At 37.4% G+C, this 19,788-nt stretch overlaps 1 protein-coding gene across 1 annotated transcript in view; it reads left to right on the plus strand.

Annotated features, from left to right (window-relative positions):
- GUCY1B1 (guanylate cyclase 1 soluble subunit beta 1) overlaps window positions 1-16,643 on the plus strand; it is a 38,580-nt gene extending 21,937 nt beyond the window's left edge. The window contains exons 5-13 of the mRNA XM_010709434.3: window positions 5,413-5,643; window positions 6,458-6,574; window positions 7,314-7,447; window positions 8,306-8,503; window positions 9,003-9,240; window positions 10,522-10,662; window positions 11,696-11,850; window positions 12,159-12,285; window positions 15,361-16,643. Of these exons, the coding sequence (XP_010707736.1) occupies window positions 5,413-5,643; window positions 6,458-6,574; window positions 7,314-7,447; window positions 8,306-8,503; window positions 9,003-9,240; window positions 10,522-10,662; window positions 11,696-11,850; window positions 12,159-12,285; window positions 15,361-15,384 (1,365 nt within the window). The 3' untranslated portion in view covers window positions 15,385-16,643. The remainder of the gene's footprint in view (window positions 1-5,412; window positions 5,644-6,457; window positions 6,575-7,313; window positions 7,448-8,305; window positions 8,504-9,002; window positions 9,241-10,521; window positions 10,663-11,695; window positions 11,851-12,158; window positions 12,286-15,360) is intronic.
- The last annotated feature ends 3,145 nt before the right edge of the window (window positions 16,644-19,788 follow it).

A 19,788-nucleotide genomic window follows, 5' to 3' on the forward strand; every position in this document is an offset into this window, starting at 1 on the left:
GAGCATCAGTGGAAGTTTTAACAGATAGCATGTGTTCAGTATACATGCTGTAACACAGTGATACTACTTTATTAAGTATCTTGTGTGAAGCTCACCAAATAAACCTCAGAGTCATTTTTAAAATAACTGTTGTTTGAATTGTCCCCCTCTGAAATATTAGTGTGATTTTTCACTTGGCTACACAAAAAAAAAAATATATATTTGAATATATATATTTGAAAATATATCTTCTGAAAAGCACAGGTGGATAACCAGTAAGATGTTATATATTCTCTTTGAAAACAGCAGAGAGATTTTCCCTCAGTTTTTAACTGCTGTTACTATGGTGATTGTGCTCTTACACGTGGTGAGCTGATGTCACTTCAGCTAAGACCAGAGATGAAAAGAAATAGGCTTGGTTCCTGGCTTTGTCAGTTCTGTCACTGAACTTTCATTTGTCAGGCATTTTGTAGATGCTTCCTCAGTAATATTTAAAGTGATGCTGAAATTCTGTGGCTTGCAAACTAGGCTGGCGTAATGAGACAATAGGAGAGTTCTATCCTAGTTAAGCTTATCAATAGGAGAGTTCTGTCCTAGTTAAGCTTATTTCATACTTTGTAGGGAAGGTCATTATGCCAACTAAGTATCTAATCAAATAGGTTGGACTTACAGAAGTGAAAGGAAAAAAAAGTAACGTGTTAAGTTATGGCCAGAAGTGCTGATTTTAAACTTCCTGACAAATAAAAATCCTGACTATTCAAGGAAACATGACTAGAATTTAATTACTGTGGATGTCACTATAAGTCAAGAACACTCCCGGAGGATGGGGTATGTCTGAGCAGATAGTCTGAGTTATTCCGTGCATTATCTCATTACCTTATTTAGGATGGTTTTCATCTTCTAGGATGGCAAAATACATACATGTATATTGTCCTGGTTTCAGCTGGAACAGAATTGATTTTTTTCTTCACAGTGTCTGATACGATGCTATGTTTTGGCTTTAGGAGAAGAACAATGTTGATAATGCATTGGTGTTTAGTTGTTGTTGAGCACTGCTGTATGAGCAAAGGACATTTCAGGTTTTTGGCTTCTTTTACTGTCCTGCCAGCAGGGGTGTCTGAGAGGGCACAAGGAGCTGAGAGGGTACAGAACCAGGACAGCTGACCTAAACTGTTCAAAGGTAAATTCTGTACCATAAGACATCATACCAAAAAAAACCCATAAAAAATGGTGGGGAATTGGCCAGAGGAGCTGCTGCTGCTTGGAGACTGGATAAGCATTGGTCAGTGGGTGGTGAGCAATTGCTTATCTGTCACTTGTTTTGTATATATAAGTATGTATATTATTATGATTACTATTATCCTACTTCCTTTTCTGCCTTAGTAAATAGTTTTTACCTCAATCCACAAGTTCTACTTTTTTTTCCTTTCGGATCCTCTTTCACCCATCGCAGTGGAGGTGGAGAAGGGGGAGGTGAGTAAAAGTCTCTGTGGTGTATAGCTGCTGCTGGGTTAAAGCACAGCACGTTTATGTATGTATCCATACATTAAATTTTGAAGATTGGATTTTATCTGTATCTCACATGCCTCGGAGAAGAGGAAGTCTAAGTTGTTTGAGGTTGATGAAATAACAAGATAGAAAGATTAGCTAGTGCATGAATGAAGTGAGCAACAAAGGCATGAAATTGCATATCCATAGGGTGTTATTTAAGGCTAGATCAGTAGCTTACTTAGCCTGTACAGGGATAAAATTGTAGCTTCCCTTAATAAGGGCCTATGCAAGGAGGGCCAGAACAAAAACTCAATAAGCCTTCCACATCCATAGCATATCAGTATTACTAATAGTGTTCATCCGACACAGCGCTGTATTGTGAATCTGCCATGTTTCCATGTGGTTGGCCTGTAGTGTGTCAGCTCTGGTACAGCCAGCATGGCTTCACCAAGGGCAGGTCGTGCCTGACCAACCTGGTGGCCTTCTATGATGGAGTGACAGCATCGGTGGACAGGGGAAGGACAGTGGATGTACCTGGACTTCTGCAAGGCCTTTGACATGGTCCCTCAGCACATCCTTCTCTCTAAATTGGAGAGGTGTGGATTTGAAGGGTGGACTGTTGGATGGATTAGGAATTGGCTGGCTGGACGTAACCAAAGGGCTGTGATCAATGGCTCTGTGTCAGGGTGCAGGCCGGTCACAAGCGGTGTCCCTCAGGGGTCGGTCTTGGGACCGGTGCTCTTCAGCATCTTCATCAAGGTGCTGCACTTGGTCTGAAGCAATGCCAGGTATTTCTATAGACTGGGGAAGATCTCCTTGAGAGCAGCCCTGCGGAGAAGGACTTGGGGTCCTGGTGGACCAGAAGCTGGACATGAGCCAGCAGTGTGCACTTGCAGCCCGGAAGGCCAGCTGTGTTCTGGGCTGCATTAAAAAGGGGTGGCCAGCAGGGAGAGGAAGGTGATTGTCCCCCTCTACTTGGCTCTTGTGAGGCCCCATCTGCAGCACTGCTTCCAGGCCTGAGGCCCCCAGCACAGGAAGGACGTGGAGCTCTTGGAGCGGGTCCAGAGGAGGGCACTGAGATGATCAGAGGGCTGGAGCAGCTCTGCTGTGAGGAAAGGTTGAGGGAACTGGGCTTGTTTAGCTGGGAGAAGAGAAGGCTCTGGGTAGACTCATTGTGGCCAGTGATCCAATCCAGTGCTTGAAGGGAGCGTATAAACAGGAGGGGGAATGGCTATTTATGAGGGTGGATAGTGATAGGACAAGGGGGAATGGATTTCAAGTGAGACAGGGGAGGTTTAGGTTGGATATTAGGAAGAATTTTTTCCCTCAGAGGGTGGTGAGGCACTGGAACAGGTTGCCCAAGGAGGTTGTAGATGCCCCATCCCTGGAGGCATTCAAGGCCAGGCTGGATGTGGTTGGTGAGCTGGTGGCAGGGGTTTGAAACTAGATGATCATTGTGGTCCTTTTCAACTCAAGCCATTGTATGATTCATTCTATGAGCTTTTCTTGATGCCTGGGAGTCTACAGTGTTGCAGATGAAGATACTTGGGAGACTTGCCACTTTGTACTGTTACTGACACAGTGACAGCAACCTTTATCCATACAGGTTAGGCAAATAGTACATCCTGGGCAGTGGCTGACATCAACCCCCTGAAAACTGTAGTAACTGCGGAGGGTTGTATCTAGGCATGTCTTAAAGCATGCAGCAGTCCTAATTTAATGTTATTTCTTGTTTGCTTGTTTGTTTTTAAACACTGGAGTTTTGTTTATTGATGTATTATTTATTCTAATTAGAAAAAATAGAAGTAGTAATGGAAAATTCCTTTCTGTACTGCATGGTAGCAGGAAAAGTAGTGTGAGTAAAGATGTAGTGTGACAACAAAGTACTGGTATGCACTGACTAATATGGTCATTAGTTGATGATATTAATTTCTCTGACAGGTCATGTACTGTCAATATAAATATTTCCTGAAAAATATTGGATTTTTAAAACTTATATGACTGCATTGCTGGATGGTGAAGCTTTTTATCCAAATTATGCATTTTTGGCTGGCAAGAGCAACTCTGTGAAGTAAGATTCAAGACTAGAAATCATCTGTAAACATAGATCAGTTTTAGCCCTTGGCCATAATAATAGCAATAATGAAATAAAACCTGTAAGTATGCTAACGAGTGAGGGAAAATAAGAACTAAGATGCTATCTGCATTTTATCAATCTTCAGTATGGCCTCAGACTCTCTCAATTACAGGGATAATGATTTAAATGAAGAGGAGGATGTGGAAGACCCTTAAGCTGTGAATTCAGAAGAAACCTAGGATACCATCTACTATGTTCTGCTTTTCTAGATAAACCCATGTAATTTACTTTCTTCAAATGACCACTGTATCCTCTTCCTGTGGCTTACCCCTTGTTAACTAATAATTTCCCATTTCTCTTTGCTACACACTGCCACGTGGATTACCAACAGTTTTTAAGAGAAAGTAAGCAATATCATCATTAACATTTGAATTTGCTCTTACATCCAGCTTCAGGTACTTGCATTGGTTGGTAAATGGTAGGCTGATCTTTCTCTAAGTTACATGCTCAATATCAAAATTAGTGCATCGCATTCTATAGAGCACTTAAATTAGGTTCCTACTCTCAATTGCCCTCCAGAAGAGCCTGTCTTTCCTTTAAATCTATATTTTAATAGGGGATTAAGGAACACCACCTTCTTAAATTAAGCATCATTTAGCAAGAAAATGTTGTTTTGTTGCTGTATGCTGCTGCTTTTGAATAGGAACAAATAAAGTATCATCACTCCCCAGCTAACATGGCTGACAGTCGTGGAGGGGAAGTGTTTAAAAGTCTAAACATCAGTGTTTGTGCATATCTTACTTTTTTTTGTTGTTTTTTAACTGTTGTTCTCTGTGACTAATATGTAAAAGGCAGACTTAGGATGCATTAGGGATTTTAAGAAGTCCTTTTTTTTTTTTTAATTGCTTCAGTAGGTTTAGGATCAGACTTTAGGTGGAAGTAGAATAAAGTGCAACATGTTCCAAAAAGTTGCTGTTTAACAGTACTGTATAAATAGAATTGTTCTGTTCCAGTCACTAAACCTAATTAGACTTGAGAAGAGGTGAGTTTGGCCTCTCAAGGTAAACTGTGCTATTCTATTAATTATTAGCTTTAATTATACTACAGCATACGACTCCCTGGAAACAAAATAATCCTTTTTAGTTTTGTCTTTTTGACTAACTTTAAGTAAATTTACTGAAGCAAAATGCTGTATTCAAGACATTTATTTCTGATTTTGCTGATGTAAATTTTGCTGGAATTTAATACAGAATGTAACTCGGAGACTGTAATTGCTTCTAGTTTTATTTTTTTGAGCATGATCTTGTAGTCAGCACTGCTTGCTTGGGCAAGGGCTATGCAGACCTGTATGCAGACCTCTGCTCTCTTTGCCCCTCTCCTGGCTGGCTATGACATGCCCACCCTCTGGTCAAGCACTGTTTGCTGTTATGTTGCAGGCTTTGCAAACAGCTTTCATTTAAATAAGGATTCAAGTGCCTTGTGAAATTCAAGACTTGTAACAGGTCCATTCAAAGAGAGGAAGAATCCTATTGTGTGACACTTACCAATGAAAGCAAGCATAACCTCAGCCTGAATCCCTGATTTCAGGATGTGCATTTCACTCAGGCAACATAGATTTCAGTGATATGTTGTTCATGCAAAGAGCAACTGCAGCTCAGCTAGGAAATAATTCTTCCCTTGGAATTATAAAGAATTTCTAAAACAGGCATATTTATTAGAATACAGAATTTTTCAAGGTACAAATGCTGTTCTGAAATTTCTTTCTGGTCTAAATGTATCTTTTTCTTCATAGTAGCATTCTGGTTAATATTGAATAGCAAAGTTTTTAGTCTTTCATCTTTTCCTTCATTTTTTTTTTTTTCTAGGTTATTCAACAGCGGAGTGAGGAATGTGACCACATTCAATTTTTAATTGAAGAGAAAGAATCTAAAGAAGAGGACTACTATGAGGACCTTGACAGATTTGAAGAAAATGGTACCCAAGAGTCTCGCATCAGTCCATATACTTTCTGCAAGGCTTTTCCTTTCCACATAATATTTGACAGAGATCTGGTGGTCACACAGTGTGGCAATGCAATATACAGAGTCCTTCCACAGGTCAGATGATTCTTATACATTAATAGTCATGGAGAATTCTTATGCTAGATCGTGCAGGTGGCTTTTTGTTGTTGTTGTTGTTGTTTTTTTCCCCCAAAGATTAATAAATCAGGTTTAGGATTTTCTATCTAAAGAACATCCCCATGTATAATATCTACTGTATTGTGCTCCTGTTGTTTGAAAAAGGACTTTGAAAAGTAGCCCTTAACCTACAGTAGCTCTGTTCCTTAAAGATCATGTCATTAATGTGCAGTAATAGACCAAGGAATACGCTTGAATGGAGAATACTTTTCCTGCCTTTTTTTGTGTGTGTGATTTCCTTCTGGATTTTCAGAAAAATTTGAAAGAAGAGCTTTATAAATTCTTCTCAAGGTCATTCACTGAACAGCTGTAACTGTTCAGATAGTTCATCCTACTGAGGATGGCTATCAGGATCGTTACAACCAGACAACACTTGAGAGAAAATGGCTTTGTTTGAGGGACAGTACTTATGAGGAAAGCTTTTTTTGACTGAAAAGCTTTCTTACTTTTTTTTTATAGTTAGGGAATAGTTTGACAGATAATTAATATGAAGCAACCCAACACAATTTCATAAAGTCATCTTGCAGGCTAGAATTGCATTTTGAAGCCAATGATACTTTTGTTGTAAAATCCTTAATTTGAAAACCTTGTGTTCTAGTGGAGAAATGCATCAAGTATATATTCTCTTCCATTCAGTACTGTAATTTAAGCAAATTGAATATAATTATTCAATGTATTCTTTTATTGTAACATAATTCAATTGTTTCTTTTGTGTTTTTTCTTTAAATTTCAGCTGCAACCAGGAAATTGCAATCTTTTGTCAGTGTTCTCCTTGGTCCGGCCTCATATTGATATTAGTTTCCATGGGATCCTCTCACATATCAATACAGTCTTTGTACTGAGGACCAAGGTAACTAGAAAATATTCACTTGGCATTACTATAAGTAAGCAGGCTTTGGAGAGAAAAGAAGTATGGAAAAAGCAGAAGTCTTCAGAGAACATAGTAGTAAGCTTGGATCCTTATGAGTCTTGAGCCAAGAAAAAAATCACAGATCTGAATTCAATGTGTTAAATTGACTTAACTGCTAAACAGGCAAGAGGCCAAACTCATACATAATTTACTGAAGGAAAGGAAAGGCAGTTGCATTTAGTTTTACTTAATTATGACAAAGGAGGCAAATATGAAATGTGTTACCATTTGGGCCAGTACATTCGTATGCAATTCTGTGTCCTTTTCTCCAGAGAGAACAGGAGTGGGGAGGCAGGCAGTATGAAACAATGAATGCAGAATGTAGAGTTGCACTTACTATGCTAAAGAACTTCCTGAGAGAAGCCAGCAATACTTCTTAGGCATTCTGTGAAGTTCATAGAGACAATCTTTTTGTCAAACTATTGTGAAGAGAAAAAGAAGTTATGAACTTAAAATTAAGGAAAGATGCCATGATTTGCATCTTTGAGGCAGAATATCAATGTTGAAGTGAGGACAGTATTTTGTTTTCAAGTGATAATTGGGTTTTAAGGTAAGGTGTAACTATTTCAGACATCATGATGATCTTCATAGTGAAGGCATTTACACAGATGTTGTGAAGTAACACATATACCAAAGCAATGATAAAGTAATTGTGAATTTTTTACTTTTTTTTCACCAGGAGGGGCTGTTGGATGTAGAGAAGCTGGAGTGTGAAGATGAGTTGACTGGTACAGAAATCAGTTGCTTACGCCTGAAAGGGCAAATGATCTACTTGCCTGAAGCAGACAGCATTCTATTTCTTTGTTCACCGAGGTATTTTAAACAATAAGATTTGTATAATAGTGTTTTTCATTTTACAGTTACTGATTTTATGAATATCTATGAGAGTAATGTTACCGAGATTAATTGGCTTGGGTGTGGATTTAATAGATTTTGTGGTGTTTATATGGAAAGAGGGAGGAGGATTTGAACATTGGAACTTGGATAATAATCTGGAACATATTGGATAATAATCTGGAACTTGGATAATAATAATCTTGGAACATAATCTGAAATAATTCAGTATAAGCACTGGGATGCTCTGGCTTAGTTTGGACGAGTGAGAATTCCTCTATTCAGCGACGTTTGGCAAGTCTTGATGTTTGTTTCTTATTCTGAGGATGCTGAGAGATGTCACTGATTTGGTTTCCTATGTGGATTCATATATTTTTTTCAGTAATTTTAGTGTAACAGAGCAGTAGTGATTATGAAGAGAGTGTTTGGAATTAGGGATTGAATGGAGGGCTTTAGCTAAATGCTCGTTGAGCTAATATACCAGACTTCACGTTAACCTTGTGTATAAAAGTGATGTAGAGAGTGGCTGAAGACAGGAAGATGCTACCTTAACACAATCTCACTTTTATTTGTGCACTGAAGAACGTGCGTTTCATATGTTCATGGAACTCATGAGAATTCTATATTTAAATGCAAAATCAAGAGCTATGTTTTAACACAAGTGAACTCCAAGGATTTTGTGGAAGGAATATTTTATACAGTTCACCAGATTTTTAGAAGCACATTTTTTTCTCCTATTTCACATTCTCTGCTGTTCATCTGAGGTTTAAGTGCTTCTTTGGCAAGCTTAATTATACCCCTATCTATCTACTCACGTCTGTCTATTTCTTCACATAGTGTTATGAACTTGGATGATTTAACCAGAAGAGGGTTATATCTGAGTGATATTCCATTGCATGATGCTACCCGTGATCTGGTTCTTTTGGGAGAGCAGTTCAGAGAGGAATATAAACTGACTCAAGAGCTTGAGATCCTCACTGACAGACTGCAGCACACACTACGTGCACTCGAAGATGAAAAGAAAAAGACAGACACGTAAGACACAAGTCCTGATTTTTGAGCTGAAACAGTCACAGCAATATATTATTTATAGGTACCTTCTTCATAAAATAAAAGAATCTTGGGAGAACATAAAAAATATTCGAGGCCAATAATTTTGAAGTCAAGAAAGAACATTTCACTTCAGTTCCTTAAAGGGTTTTGTTCTTAATTTAGATAGTCATATGTCATCTGCAGTGTAGGCTGTCGCCTACATGAAAATAGCTGTTTTGATGGCTCCTTCCTTTATAAGTACACTAGAGGAGAAGTGAACAGGCAATCCTTTTTACTTTGCTAATTAACCTAAAATAGTTTTGCAAACTTTTTTACCTGCCATCTAGTTGATATGGCAGAAACGCTCAAGCAGTAAGCAAAAATGATCCAAGACACTATTAATAAATCTTGTCAGAAGAATTAATAATATGGCTATGTTATGTAAAGACCTTGCTCAAAATTCATTCTGTTTAGCCTGTGCCTTTCTTGCTGACTAATTTAGATTACTGTACTCCGTTCTACCACCATCGGTGGCAAATGAGCTGAGACACAAGCGTCCTGTTCCAGCTAAGCGATACGACAACGTCACCATTCTCTTCAGTGGCATTGTTGGATTCAATGCCTTCTGTAGTAAGCATGCCTCTGGAGAGGGAGCTATGAAGATTGTTAATCTTTTAAATGATCTTTACACGAGATTTGATATTCTAACTGATTCACGAAGGAATCCATTTGTTTACAAGGTAAGCAGTAGATTTTCAAGTAATTTAACCTTTTCAATAATTTACGCTCATGTTGCTCTTTTCCATCCTTTGGAATATAGGTGTTTACCAGTCTTTAAACTGTTTTGCTTGATACTACGTGGCTAAAGAGGAGTATGTTGTTTATCCCTCTGTGAAAGAACACAGTCCCTAGTTTTTTGCAGTGTTTGTGCATAGTCACCTGTTAGTTGGATACATTAATTTGCTTCCACGTTTAGAAGATGTAAAAATTTATGTGAGCAGTTTGCTTTGTCATGTACCTGGGCCTCCTAGCTGTAAGCTATAATTTGTTATTCAGTTATTCAGTTTTATTCCTTCAGTAGTACTGAGGTTTAGTTGCAGATATGGCTGGTAGGAGATAGATAAGCAGATAGATATGTAGTACAAAGGCTGCTCCAAAAGGAATGCCTTCTATTTATTATGTTGGCTCATGACATCAGAGATGGATGTTGATGGTGTGGCAGTAGATATTGAACCTTTCTGCCAATTACTTGTTATTGCCATGTGACAGAGGGCAGCAGAGGGCCAGTCTGCAAAATGATGTCTGACATGGAAGTGTGTTTGAAGCAAAGATGTGGCATTGAATTCCTCCATGTGGAAAAAATGGCAGCCATTGACATTCATTAACACTTGCTGAACGTTGATGGAGAGACCAAACAGTGGATGTGAGCACAGTGGGTTGGTGGGTGGTGCTTTTCAGCAGTGGTGACAACAATGAAGGGTCACCTCTGCTGGGGAAGATTTTTATGATTGTGGCATGCAGGCTCTTGTTCACTGCTGGAGAAAATGCATAGCTCATGGTGGTGCCTGTGTTGAAAAATTGTGTTTTGTAGCTGAGAATTTGCTCTTATCAAATAGTGTTATTGTGCTCTTAGTTTCCATGGAAATAAATACGAGGCATTACTTTTTGAGCATGTACATGCATATGCTTGTGTCTTTATATGTATAAAATCCATTGCTAGTTTTTACTCTAAATTAAATTTATGTCCTGCACCAGACAAAGCAAGGGTGAGTGAAAATAAACATGGTTATACAAATTCTAGAATACTCCAAAAAAGAGGCTGAAGTTCACCTAATCACTGTCTTTGTTTTGTTGTTGAAATATAATAAATTCTTATCAATACAAGATATTTTTGGAATTAAGATTTTTTGAATGTAAGTATAGGGAAAACATTTGACAGGACAGTCTTTGAAGGGAGTGCTACATCCTTTTATTGTACTCTGAAGTCCATGCTAATAAATGGAACAATATGTATTTGCTAGGTGGAAACAGTTGGGGACAAGTATATGACTGTGAGTGGTCTACCAGAGCCTTGCATTCATCATGCACGATCTATCTGCCACCTAGCATTGGATATGATGGAAATAGCAGGCCAAGTTCAAGTTGATGGGGAGCCTGTACAGGTTAGTAAATGTGTGGGCTTGAATGAAGAGCCCATTCTTTTATATGATTATAATGCTTTGAAATATGATAGTACTAAAATCCCTTTCCATGTAAATTTATTATTTTGAGATAGATCTCTATAAATAATATGAAGAGTCACATGTAGATGTGGTATTGGCAGTTTCCCAGACCCTCAAATGCAGTTGCTGTGCTTAAGTATTTAAATGATTAGATCCTCATCATGTATGTTTGTTTTCTGATCTTTTCAATCTATTCATCAAATTTGCATTTTGCATCAAGTACAATTAGTTGAGTCTTTTCCATCTCAATGAATAGAATAGTAGTATTCCCTCTTTTTTCAATCATGCTTGTGATCTCATCAGCATGGGAAAATATTGCATTAAATAGAAAAGTCCATTTCCATAGGTAGTTATGGCAGTGATTCCAACAACAATATGTTAATAGAAGTTCTGTTGTTATGGGCTTTTTAAATATGCTGTTGCATTAATGCAGAGTTGGTGAGATTACACTGACTTGTCTTTACCAGAAAGCTCAGAGGACAAAATAACTAGTTGTGATACGTATTGTTATTTAGCTGAAATCTGTTGCTCTAAGACCTAACTTAGGTCTGTCTGTTTCACCTTGTCAGTGAGCAAGGAAGTAAGGAGGTTTCATATAGGGCCTTTCTTCTGAGAAGTAGTCTTTTCTTGGTTTAAGCCATCGATTTCTGCAGCTTCTGAGCATTCATCAAACTCAGACCTACAGGGTATTCCTCTCTCTCCATTTTTCTTTACAGCACGTAATAGCAGCATGGCGTGATGCATGTTGGAAAAATATGAGGTTTGTTCTTTCATGTGGGAGGCAGAGTCATGACAATACAATAAAAAGCAAAAACAAAAACATGATACAAAATGCAGAGCTTTGAAGAAGCCAGAGTAATGCACCGGAAATAAAACTAGTAGACAGAAACTGCATAATACCTGTGTTTAGTTGGAAGCATGGGATAAGCTACATTTATTTTGAATATTGAAGCCTTATTTTTTCTCTCTTAAGATAACAATAGGAATCCATACTGGTGAGGTAGTCACAGGTGTCATAGGCCAAAGGATGCCACGTTACTGCCTGTTTGGAAATACTGTCAATTTAACAAGCAGGACAGAAACTACTGGAGAAAAGGGAAAGATCAATGTCTCTGAGTATACGTACAGGTAAGCGATTCACTATTTTTACTGGTGTTGACACTTAAAAAGACACCACTTTTTCAGTAAAATCAATGTGCCTTTGGAATTGATAGTGATGGGGCATTGTTAACACTCTTTTTAAGTGCATGAGTTCTGATGAAACTGTATGGCAGACTGTATTATGATGCATGATTGTTGGTATGCAAATATAATAATGATCTAGATATAGACTCGATGATTCTGTTGATTTGCTCACATTTGTGTGTGTGCTTAATATTTTAAATTATGTATTGTTTGCATGCATGCAATTACATGTTTTCTCTTTGCATTCTCAGATGTCTTATGACACCAGAAAATTCAGATCCTCAGTTCCACCTGGAATACAGGGGTCCAGTTTCTATGAAGGGTAAAAAAGAACCAATGCAGGTTTGGTTTTTGTCCCGAAAGAGTACAGAGACAGAGGTATGACTAACCAAAGTGTATTTTTCTCTTAAACAAGTTATAAATATGACAAATTTAATCTAAGCCACTGAGATCCATTTGCATTTGCAAACTAAATGTTCCCTGGAAGAAATGAACAGTTTTGTACAACACTTTTATTAACGCATTTACTACCTTGACAGCACATTGAAGTCCTTGATTATTTGTCTGTGGAGTTTGTGCAGACCCTGAAGGAGTACTTTCATATTTCAAGAGGTCCCTGAGGGAATGCCAGTGTTTAAATATAAATATCTCTTTATGTACAGACTTCTAGACTTTGCAATATAATGCCCATAATATAATGTTTAACCGATGTCTGGTTATCAGCACTCTGAAATTCACCATTTCTGTGAGTGAATAAATGTGCCTTCAGATATTTAGGCAGCAGTCCAACAACTACACACAGGCAGGTTCAAACCTGATGTGTGGGGTGTTCTATTAACCTCAGATGGATCTTCTTGCTCACAAATTGTTGTGTGATAAAGATCTTACTTCAGAAATTTACAGAATAAAAATATATCTTCTGATTGACATATAAACTAAATCTTGTTGTCAGAATGACAATAGGGTGAAGCTCTTCAAGCACTAAGTTGTCTTTGAGCTTATGTGATGATTTCAGAAGTTTGCACATGTAGTAACCAAAATCCTATTAGAAACCAATGACATTTAGACTCAGACTATGAAGTTTTACATTTAATCACGTTGCTTTGTACCAAGCCTAGCAGGTGTGCATTCCACCTATGGCAAACAGGGAGAAAAAAAGTGTGAAAGACAGCTTGAATTCTGTCCAAAAGTAATACAAAAAGTTTTAAGCTAATGTATTTAATTTAAGAAATACTGATTAGAATAATGTAAGTCATCAGTTCCTTCACTGAACATACAGGTCACAGGGACTTAGTTGCACTTCTCAATACTTGTGTGCCTCTGAAAATGAAATTTAGACTGTTAAACCATTATGGCCCTTTAGAAAAGTTTTAATACAACTGGTAGCCAAGTGTATGAATATTGACTGTTTAATGGTAACCCTCAGTATTAACTCTCAGTATTAAACTTCAGGGAACAGCCTGTATTTTAACCCCGCTGAAGTCTGTATTTTAGTATATATCAGTTGTGCTAACATTCTGGGTGCCACTCTTGGTCATACTTTTATGATTTTGTTTTATATCAAGGTTAAGTGTAACTTCACATGGCTACTATTCTTTCATAATCCATACTTCTATATGAAATATGCATAACTAAGCACCTTAGACTTGTTCTTTTTGCATTATAAATTATATCCTATCATTTGTATCAGGGAATATTATCATGTTAAATGTAAAGCTTCAGAAAAGTATTGAGTCAGGTGCATATTGTCCTTAGTTCAGTTTCACACGTGTTTAGGGTTCTAGAAGTTTATAGTTTTAAATATTGCAACTTCTTTTTAGAGAGCTTGTAAAACAGCTGGTTTTGTTAATCATGACAACAGCCCTGACAGGTACTTGCTGTTACTATTGTCTCATAATTCAGCTTTGTAGAGAGAAACATAGGGACAATAGTAAACATGATAGAAGAATATTGTCAGCCTGGTTTTGGGGAGCACATAATAGTCACAGTTTAAGCACACTTGGAAAGTTTCTCTTAATTTGTGTTAGGCTTTTTTTGTATATTCTTAAATTCAGACGTACATATATTTCTCATACACGTAAGGACTTCTCCCATCGCAGGTATCTCTTTTTTGTTGTACTAGGTTTTGGAGAATAGGAAACTAGAAGGATAAGTTCATGAAGTGTATGGCAATGATAATCATTTTTTTTAGAGGTGATTTTGATAAGTGAAAGAAGATAATCTTGTGATGGTCTTTGCATTCTTTCCCACTCCCTGCACCATTTCGTCTGTTCACAAACAGAAAGTTGCTCTAAGGTTTCCTCCTTTAAGATGTTCTGAACTGTTGTTATTTCTGACACTTCATAGGCTGCATATAATAGTGGTAATCCAAAAGCAGAAATCAAATAAACACCTTTTTATATTTGATTACCTTACTGTAATTACTTTGCTAAGGTACAGCTTTGGTTTTCTTTTCAGATACTTATTCTATCTGACCTTTCAAACACACTTGCATTTTTAGGATTAGTATCATTTGCAGGGTGATTCATTTCAGTAGGAGCCATTCGTAACAATTAATATGGCATGTTAACATCTGTTAAGAATCCATGTGGTAAATAAATGACTTGAGTGGTCACTCCCTGAAAATATTTCTTAAATCTGTTTGAAGATATTTTCTCTGACTGTTCTTTAATTGTGAAGTTTTCTATCTCCAGTATGTTTAAATCTAGAACTGATTCGTATTAGTGGTACACTCCCTTTTTCTGTTACACCTAAGAGAATGGCAATCTCATCATCTCTGTTAGCATAACAGATATTGAAGCCCAGTGATCAATATATGATAGGGGAAGTAGACAAAATGCTTACAGCTGGCACAGCGATATAAAACCAGTGCTTAAAATATGCTGTCTTCACTGGGCATGTAGAATGTCATCAGGTTGGAGCAACTCAGCATACTTCAGACTTTGTTCCTAAGTTGGCATCTCTATTTTTTCCTCTTAAGAATTCTATTCCATAATACCATTCCAGCAATATTCAGCACTGCATCAGAAATAGACATAGAACCAAAGCAACTGTGACTTGTCTGCTTGCTTGCATGAACAGAGGTTCACCTGCAGCTTCTCTCAGGAGGAACAGATTTGCTGTAAATCCTAAAGCATGCAGAGAACCTCAGATGCCTGGCTGTGGTTTTCATCTGTCCCTACTTCCAAATATGTTTCTCTTCTCCCATGTCCCCAAATTACTGATGGGAGCAAGTCAAAATATCTCCAGTAGTTCCATCAGGGAATGTAGGAGTTGTTACATTCCTACGTATAACACATACAAAAGAAATGTGTGTGTTACCTATGCTCTGTTCTGTTATTTACTAATACTGGTTGCAAGTTGTCAAATGTATTTTGTCACTGCATTGATCCACTATGTTGCTGCTTCAAAGAAAATCCCTTATTTTTCAAATTCTACTTGCATGCATTCAAGGAAACAAAGCAAGATACTTTCTGAGCTGAGGGAAGAGGACAAGGATCCTGAACAGGGTGCAATACTGTCTCCAAATAAGGAGCCAGGCAGTAAGGATGAATGATGAATGTTACTTTACTTCGTATCTCCCATTGTTATGTGCAGTACCATTGTCTTTTGCTCTTGTCCTGAAATCGTACTCACCATTTTCTTCCAGGCATGCTTGCTACTTTTTCCTTAGTGTTTGGTACTCTCTCTCTGCTATGAGCATGTATTTCAGGCTCTTTTTTTTTTTTTTAATATGCATTTTTGCATGTCAGTCCTGTGGCTCTTCCTATCACCAGTTATTCCTGAATCAAATTGTATAATATGCATGCCACAACTAACCACTCAGTCTGATGCTTCACATCTTCATCTTCATCTCTGCGGTACAGTGGTTGCATAAATCAGTGACTTTTCTGGAAAGACAGGAGGCATTTCAATGTTTTGGCAGAACAAAGAACCTAAAGAACTATTTGTAAAAAGTAGTACATAAAGCATCATTATGGAAACTACTGCATAAAACTTATCAGATTTACTTCTGCTACGACCATGCTTCCAGTTCATATTGCGAACAACACTTGATGTGCTGCTGATTCCTGTTTAGAAAAACGGTACCTTTTGATGTCATCCAGCATTTTGGCTTTGTAGACACTGTGTCAACGTCTTCTGTATTGAAAGGGGGCAGTTGTTTGTCCAACGCTGCCACCTGAAGCTTGTGCCAATGTACTTTTGCTGAAATGCTTTTCATTTTCAATATATTTGTCATTGATTTATATTGACTAAATGAAGTTGTCATGTTAATAATAGATTGCTGGACTGTTGTAGGCCATCACTCGTGTTCTAATTCTTTTCTGATAGAGCCTTCAAAATTGACAGGCGTACTGCCAGGACATGGTTGTCGTGGTTGCCTTTTGTTTTGGTCTCTGAATTTCAGAAATGATTTTATTTTATACCTTGGGAGAACCTGATTGTATTCTTGGCATCGTGGCATAATTAAGAGATATATAGCTTGTAAGCAGACATAGTAAAATTAAATGAGATTGCAGATGCTTCACAGTTTTAACATACAGTGCATTTTTGTGTGAATAATATCCATTCTTATGTCTGGCATTTTCTGAATATTTGCATTATAAATTAGAATAGTGCACTTACTTTGTGTACAAAAGTTGTCTGTACCTAGTATACTTTATCAGCACAGAATATATATGTATAAATGTTTCATGTTAATGTGAGAAATTGCAATAAATTATTTTTTCCACTGATTTTTAGAAATTCTGGGGTTTTATTTTCAATGAAAGTTGCATTTTAGTGTTGCATTTGATACAAAAGAAGAACCCTCCCCATTCTGCAATTTTAGGTTCGCATTTAAATAATTTCTTGAGTCTTTGTTTCAGTGTGTGCATATGTTCAAGAGTCTCCTACGTTCAGGTTCCTGGATCACATCCTCAGTTTAAAGTAGTGTTCAAAATGTGTGTAGTAATACTCTAAAAACAGTAGAAGAGATCACAGAAATACTTAACACTCAAAAATGATTGGCCACCCACTCTGAGCAGGATGTGCATTACCAAGCAAAGCTTTAAGAATGGGAAACAAAGAGGGAGAGCTGCATACATTCTTTTGCATCACTCACTGTGCATCAGAAGCTGTTCCTGGCACTCTGTGAGAGATTGTCCGTGCTCTGCTATCTGCACAGCAGCTCTTTGTCCTTCATGCTGCCAAAACTTTAATGGTGATCCCTGGACATGAGATTTATGACGCCTATGTTGTATAGAAATAATACAGAATAATACAGAAATATGGTTGGATGGCATATAAATAATTGATGCAGAAGACTGTGAAGTAACTGGAATGTTTGTACTATACTTCAGGATGACTTAAGATGACATGCCAGAAACTCAAATAGTGCTCTAAATTATCATTTCTTAATAAAGCTCCTGTTAAGCTACTCTGTAGCATAACCAATTTCTTAAAGCACATAGTTTGAAATGAGAATAGAAGTGAAAGCAGCAGTGAAACTGGAAATTATGGAATGCTTGGTTGCAAGTAATCTTCTGGATCAAATACTTTCCTTGAATTCAGATTCACAACAGAATTTACATTTCCATGGTATTAGTAACAAAGTTTGGCCTTGCAGAGGACTCCTCTACTCCTTAGAGCTAGTGCTGTAATTGACTTGAATAGTCTGACTGTTGTTAGTGTTTCTTGGATAATATATATACTTTTTATCTATTGAAAAACCGCAGGACTCTTACTAGGTTCAATAAACACTTAGCAAGCTTAATGAGCAGATAGTCTCATTCTTTAGAAGTTAGGTTATAAAGACTCACAACCCAATGAGGTGATTTAATAATATGGCCTTTGTTTATAGACCTTCCCCATGCAGAATTCCATAAAATCTTGGCTTTTTAAAATTAAAAGTGGCTAGGCTGATATGTCTAATAAAAACTATTGCCCAGAGGAGTTTTAATTCATCCTTCCCTATCTGCTGCTGTAGGGCTGCTATTTCAGTTTTGTGGGGGAAATTTCCATTTTTATTGTTCACAAAGGCATCATTAGCATCCAAAATATCCATCCATCTCTTTACATATCTATATGTCTACGTCCGTACCTTTATCTATATATCACTACAAACACATATAAAGGACATTGCTCAGGAAAGAGCTATAAAGACAAAGGTGAAAAAAATAGGTTGAGATTTTCGTGACCTGATTGTGGTGTTTCATGTATGCTGGAGTGCAAAGTTTATCTGGCTAATTACAAGCTCAGGTTTGAAAGACAAGAAGAAGGAAATAGGAAACAATATGGTAACACTTGATATGAATAAGGGATGGGTGGACCTGAAGACCTCAGAGCATTTTCTATGAATAAAACTCCTTAAAACCTAAAGCAAACAAACGTGAGTATGCTGCAGCCTAGCTGTGCACTGCAGTGTACACCTGGAACATTGATAGCCATTTCAGTAACACTTAGCTCCATGGAGCAAGAGCAGGGTCTGAGGCACCCACATCCCAATGGTTTCAGTGGTTTCACTATGGTAACAGTATATTCTAGAGTGTAAAATGTGGGATGTGTTTTACAAAGTGTAAAATGGTTATGGAGGGGAAAGAAAGGGAATGGGAATGAAAAGGGGAAAAAAGCTTAAGGGGTATAGTAGGTGAATTCTGTCACTGTGTTGGCTTATCATCTCCAAGCAAAGGAAACTGAAAAAAGAAAGAAAAGAAGGTTCAATTCGCCAATTTAAAACTGCACATAAAAGGCACTTTTTTCTCCATTATTATTCAGACCTCTGACCAGCTTTGGATGACAGTTGTGGAAAACCTGCAACAACATATGCTGTCTCCAGCAAATCACTCTTTACTATTAGGAGGAAAAGACTAATGTTTGTTTTCATCATAATGGATGTTGGGTCCTTCTGCCAATGTGACTATTTTGGAGAGAAAGGTGACCAGAAATGTAATAACATTTTTGAAATTATTATTCTGGGATAAAGACACCCTCTGTTAGAGAGATTTTGTACTGCAGACATGGATACCATGTCCCGCAGTCAGATTGACATTCCCTTTATTAATAGCTTCTTTTCAGAAATGGTTGTGGAGATTTCAATATATGTAAAACATCTAATGCAAGTTTTAGGTTACAGTGCAATTGTACTCTCCAGGGAAGTGATTTTGTGTGCCAGCACACATTTATTTTACCTGTTCATATTCCGGACATCTGGCATTAAACCTGTGCATTTTTTTACATGTTGCAGATTGTCAGGGTGATTCTAGCCTTCCAAAATTGATTTTACACTCTGATAAATGTGGTATCCTGTCTAGACTCAAGCAACAGACTTGTGATAAAATGACAGAACTCAGCTGAGCGGAGAGAAAAGACTGTAGGTATTCAATAATTTCTCACAGTTGTTAATCATGATCCCAAACTGGAGAACAATTAACTGAATAGTTCCTAAGCTTAATTAAAAAAGCAACAACAATAACAAAACAAAAAAGCCACCACTAGCAAAAAGCCTCAAAATCTATGTGGTCATAGTTTCCAGAAGAGAAATAAACCTGCCTGAGTTCAGTGTTACTAGCTTCAGCCCTTTCATCGACACAGAAGCACAATGTTGTAACACACTGCGTGAAAAATCAAATCAGCTTCATAAATCTCAGTGAAATACGCAGTGTGCTAAGTGTGAAGAAACACACATCCATTTCTAACAAGTCCTAAACACTGGGTATAATATTCTTGGAAAGAAAAGAAAGGTTATGTTGTCTTGTTTGGTTTTCTTCAGGTATTTTGTGCAAGTCAATTTAATGGCAATTTTCATATGAAAAGTTCAGGGAAAAAAAATCATTCTCAACAGAAAGGTTGAAACGTAAGTAGTAAGTATCCTTTTTTTTTTTCTTTTTTTTTCTTTCTTTT

Source organism: Meleagris gallopavo, chromosome 4 (genome assembly GCF_000146605.3).
Source record: "Meleagris gallopavo isolate NT-WF06-2002-E0010 breed Aviagen turkey brand Nicholas breeding stock chromosome 4, Turkey_5.1, whole genome shotgun sequence".
NCBI classification, from domain to species: Eukaryota; Metazoa; Chordata; class Aves; order Galliformes; family Phasianidae; genus Meleagris; species Meleagris gallopavo.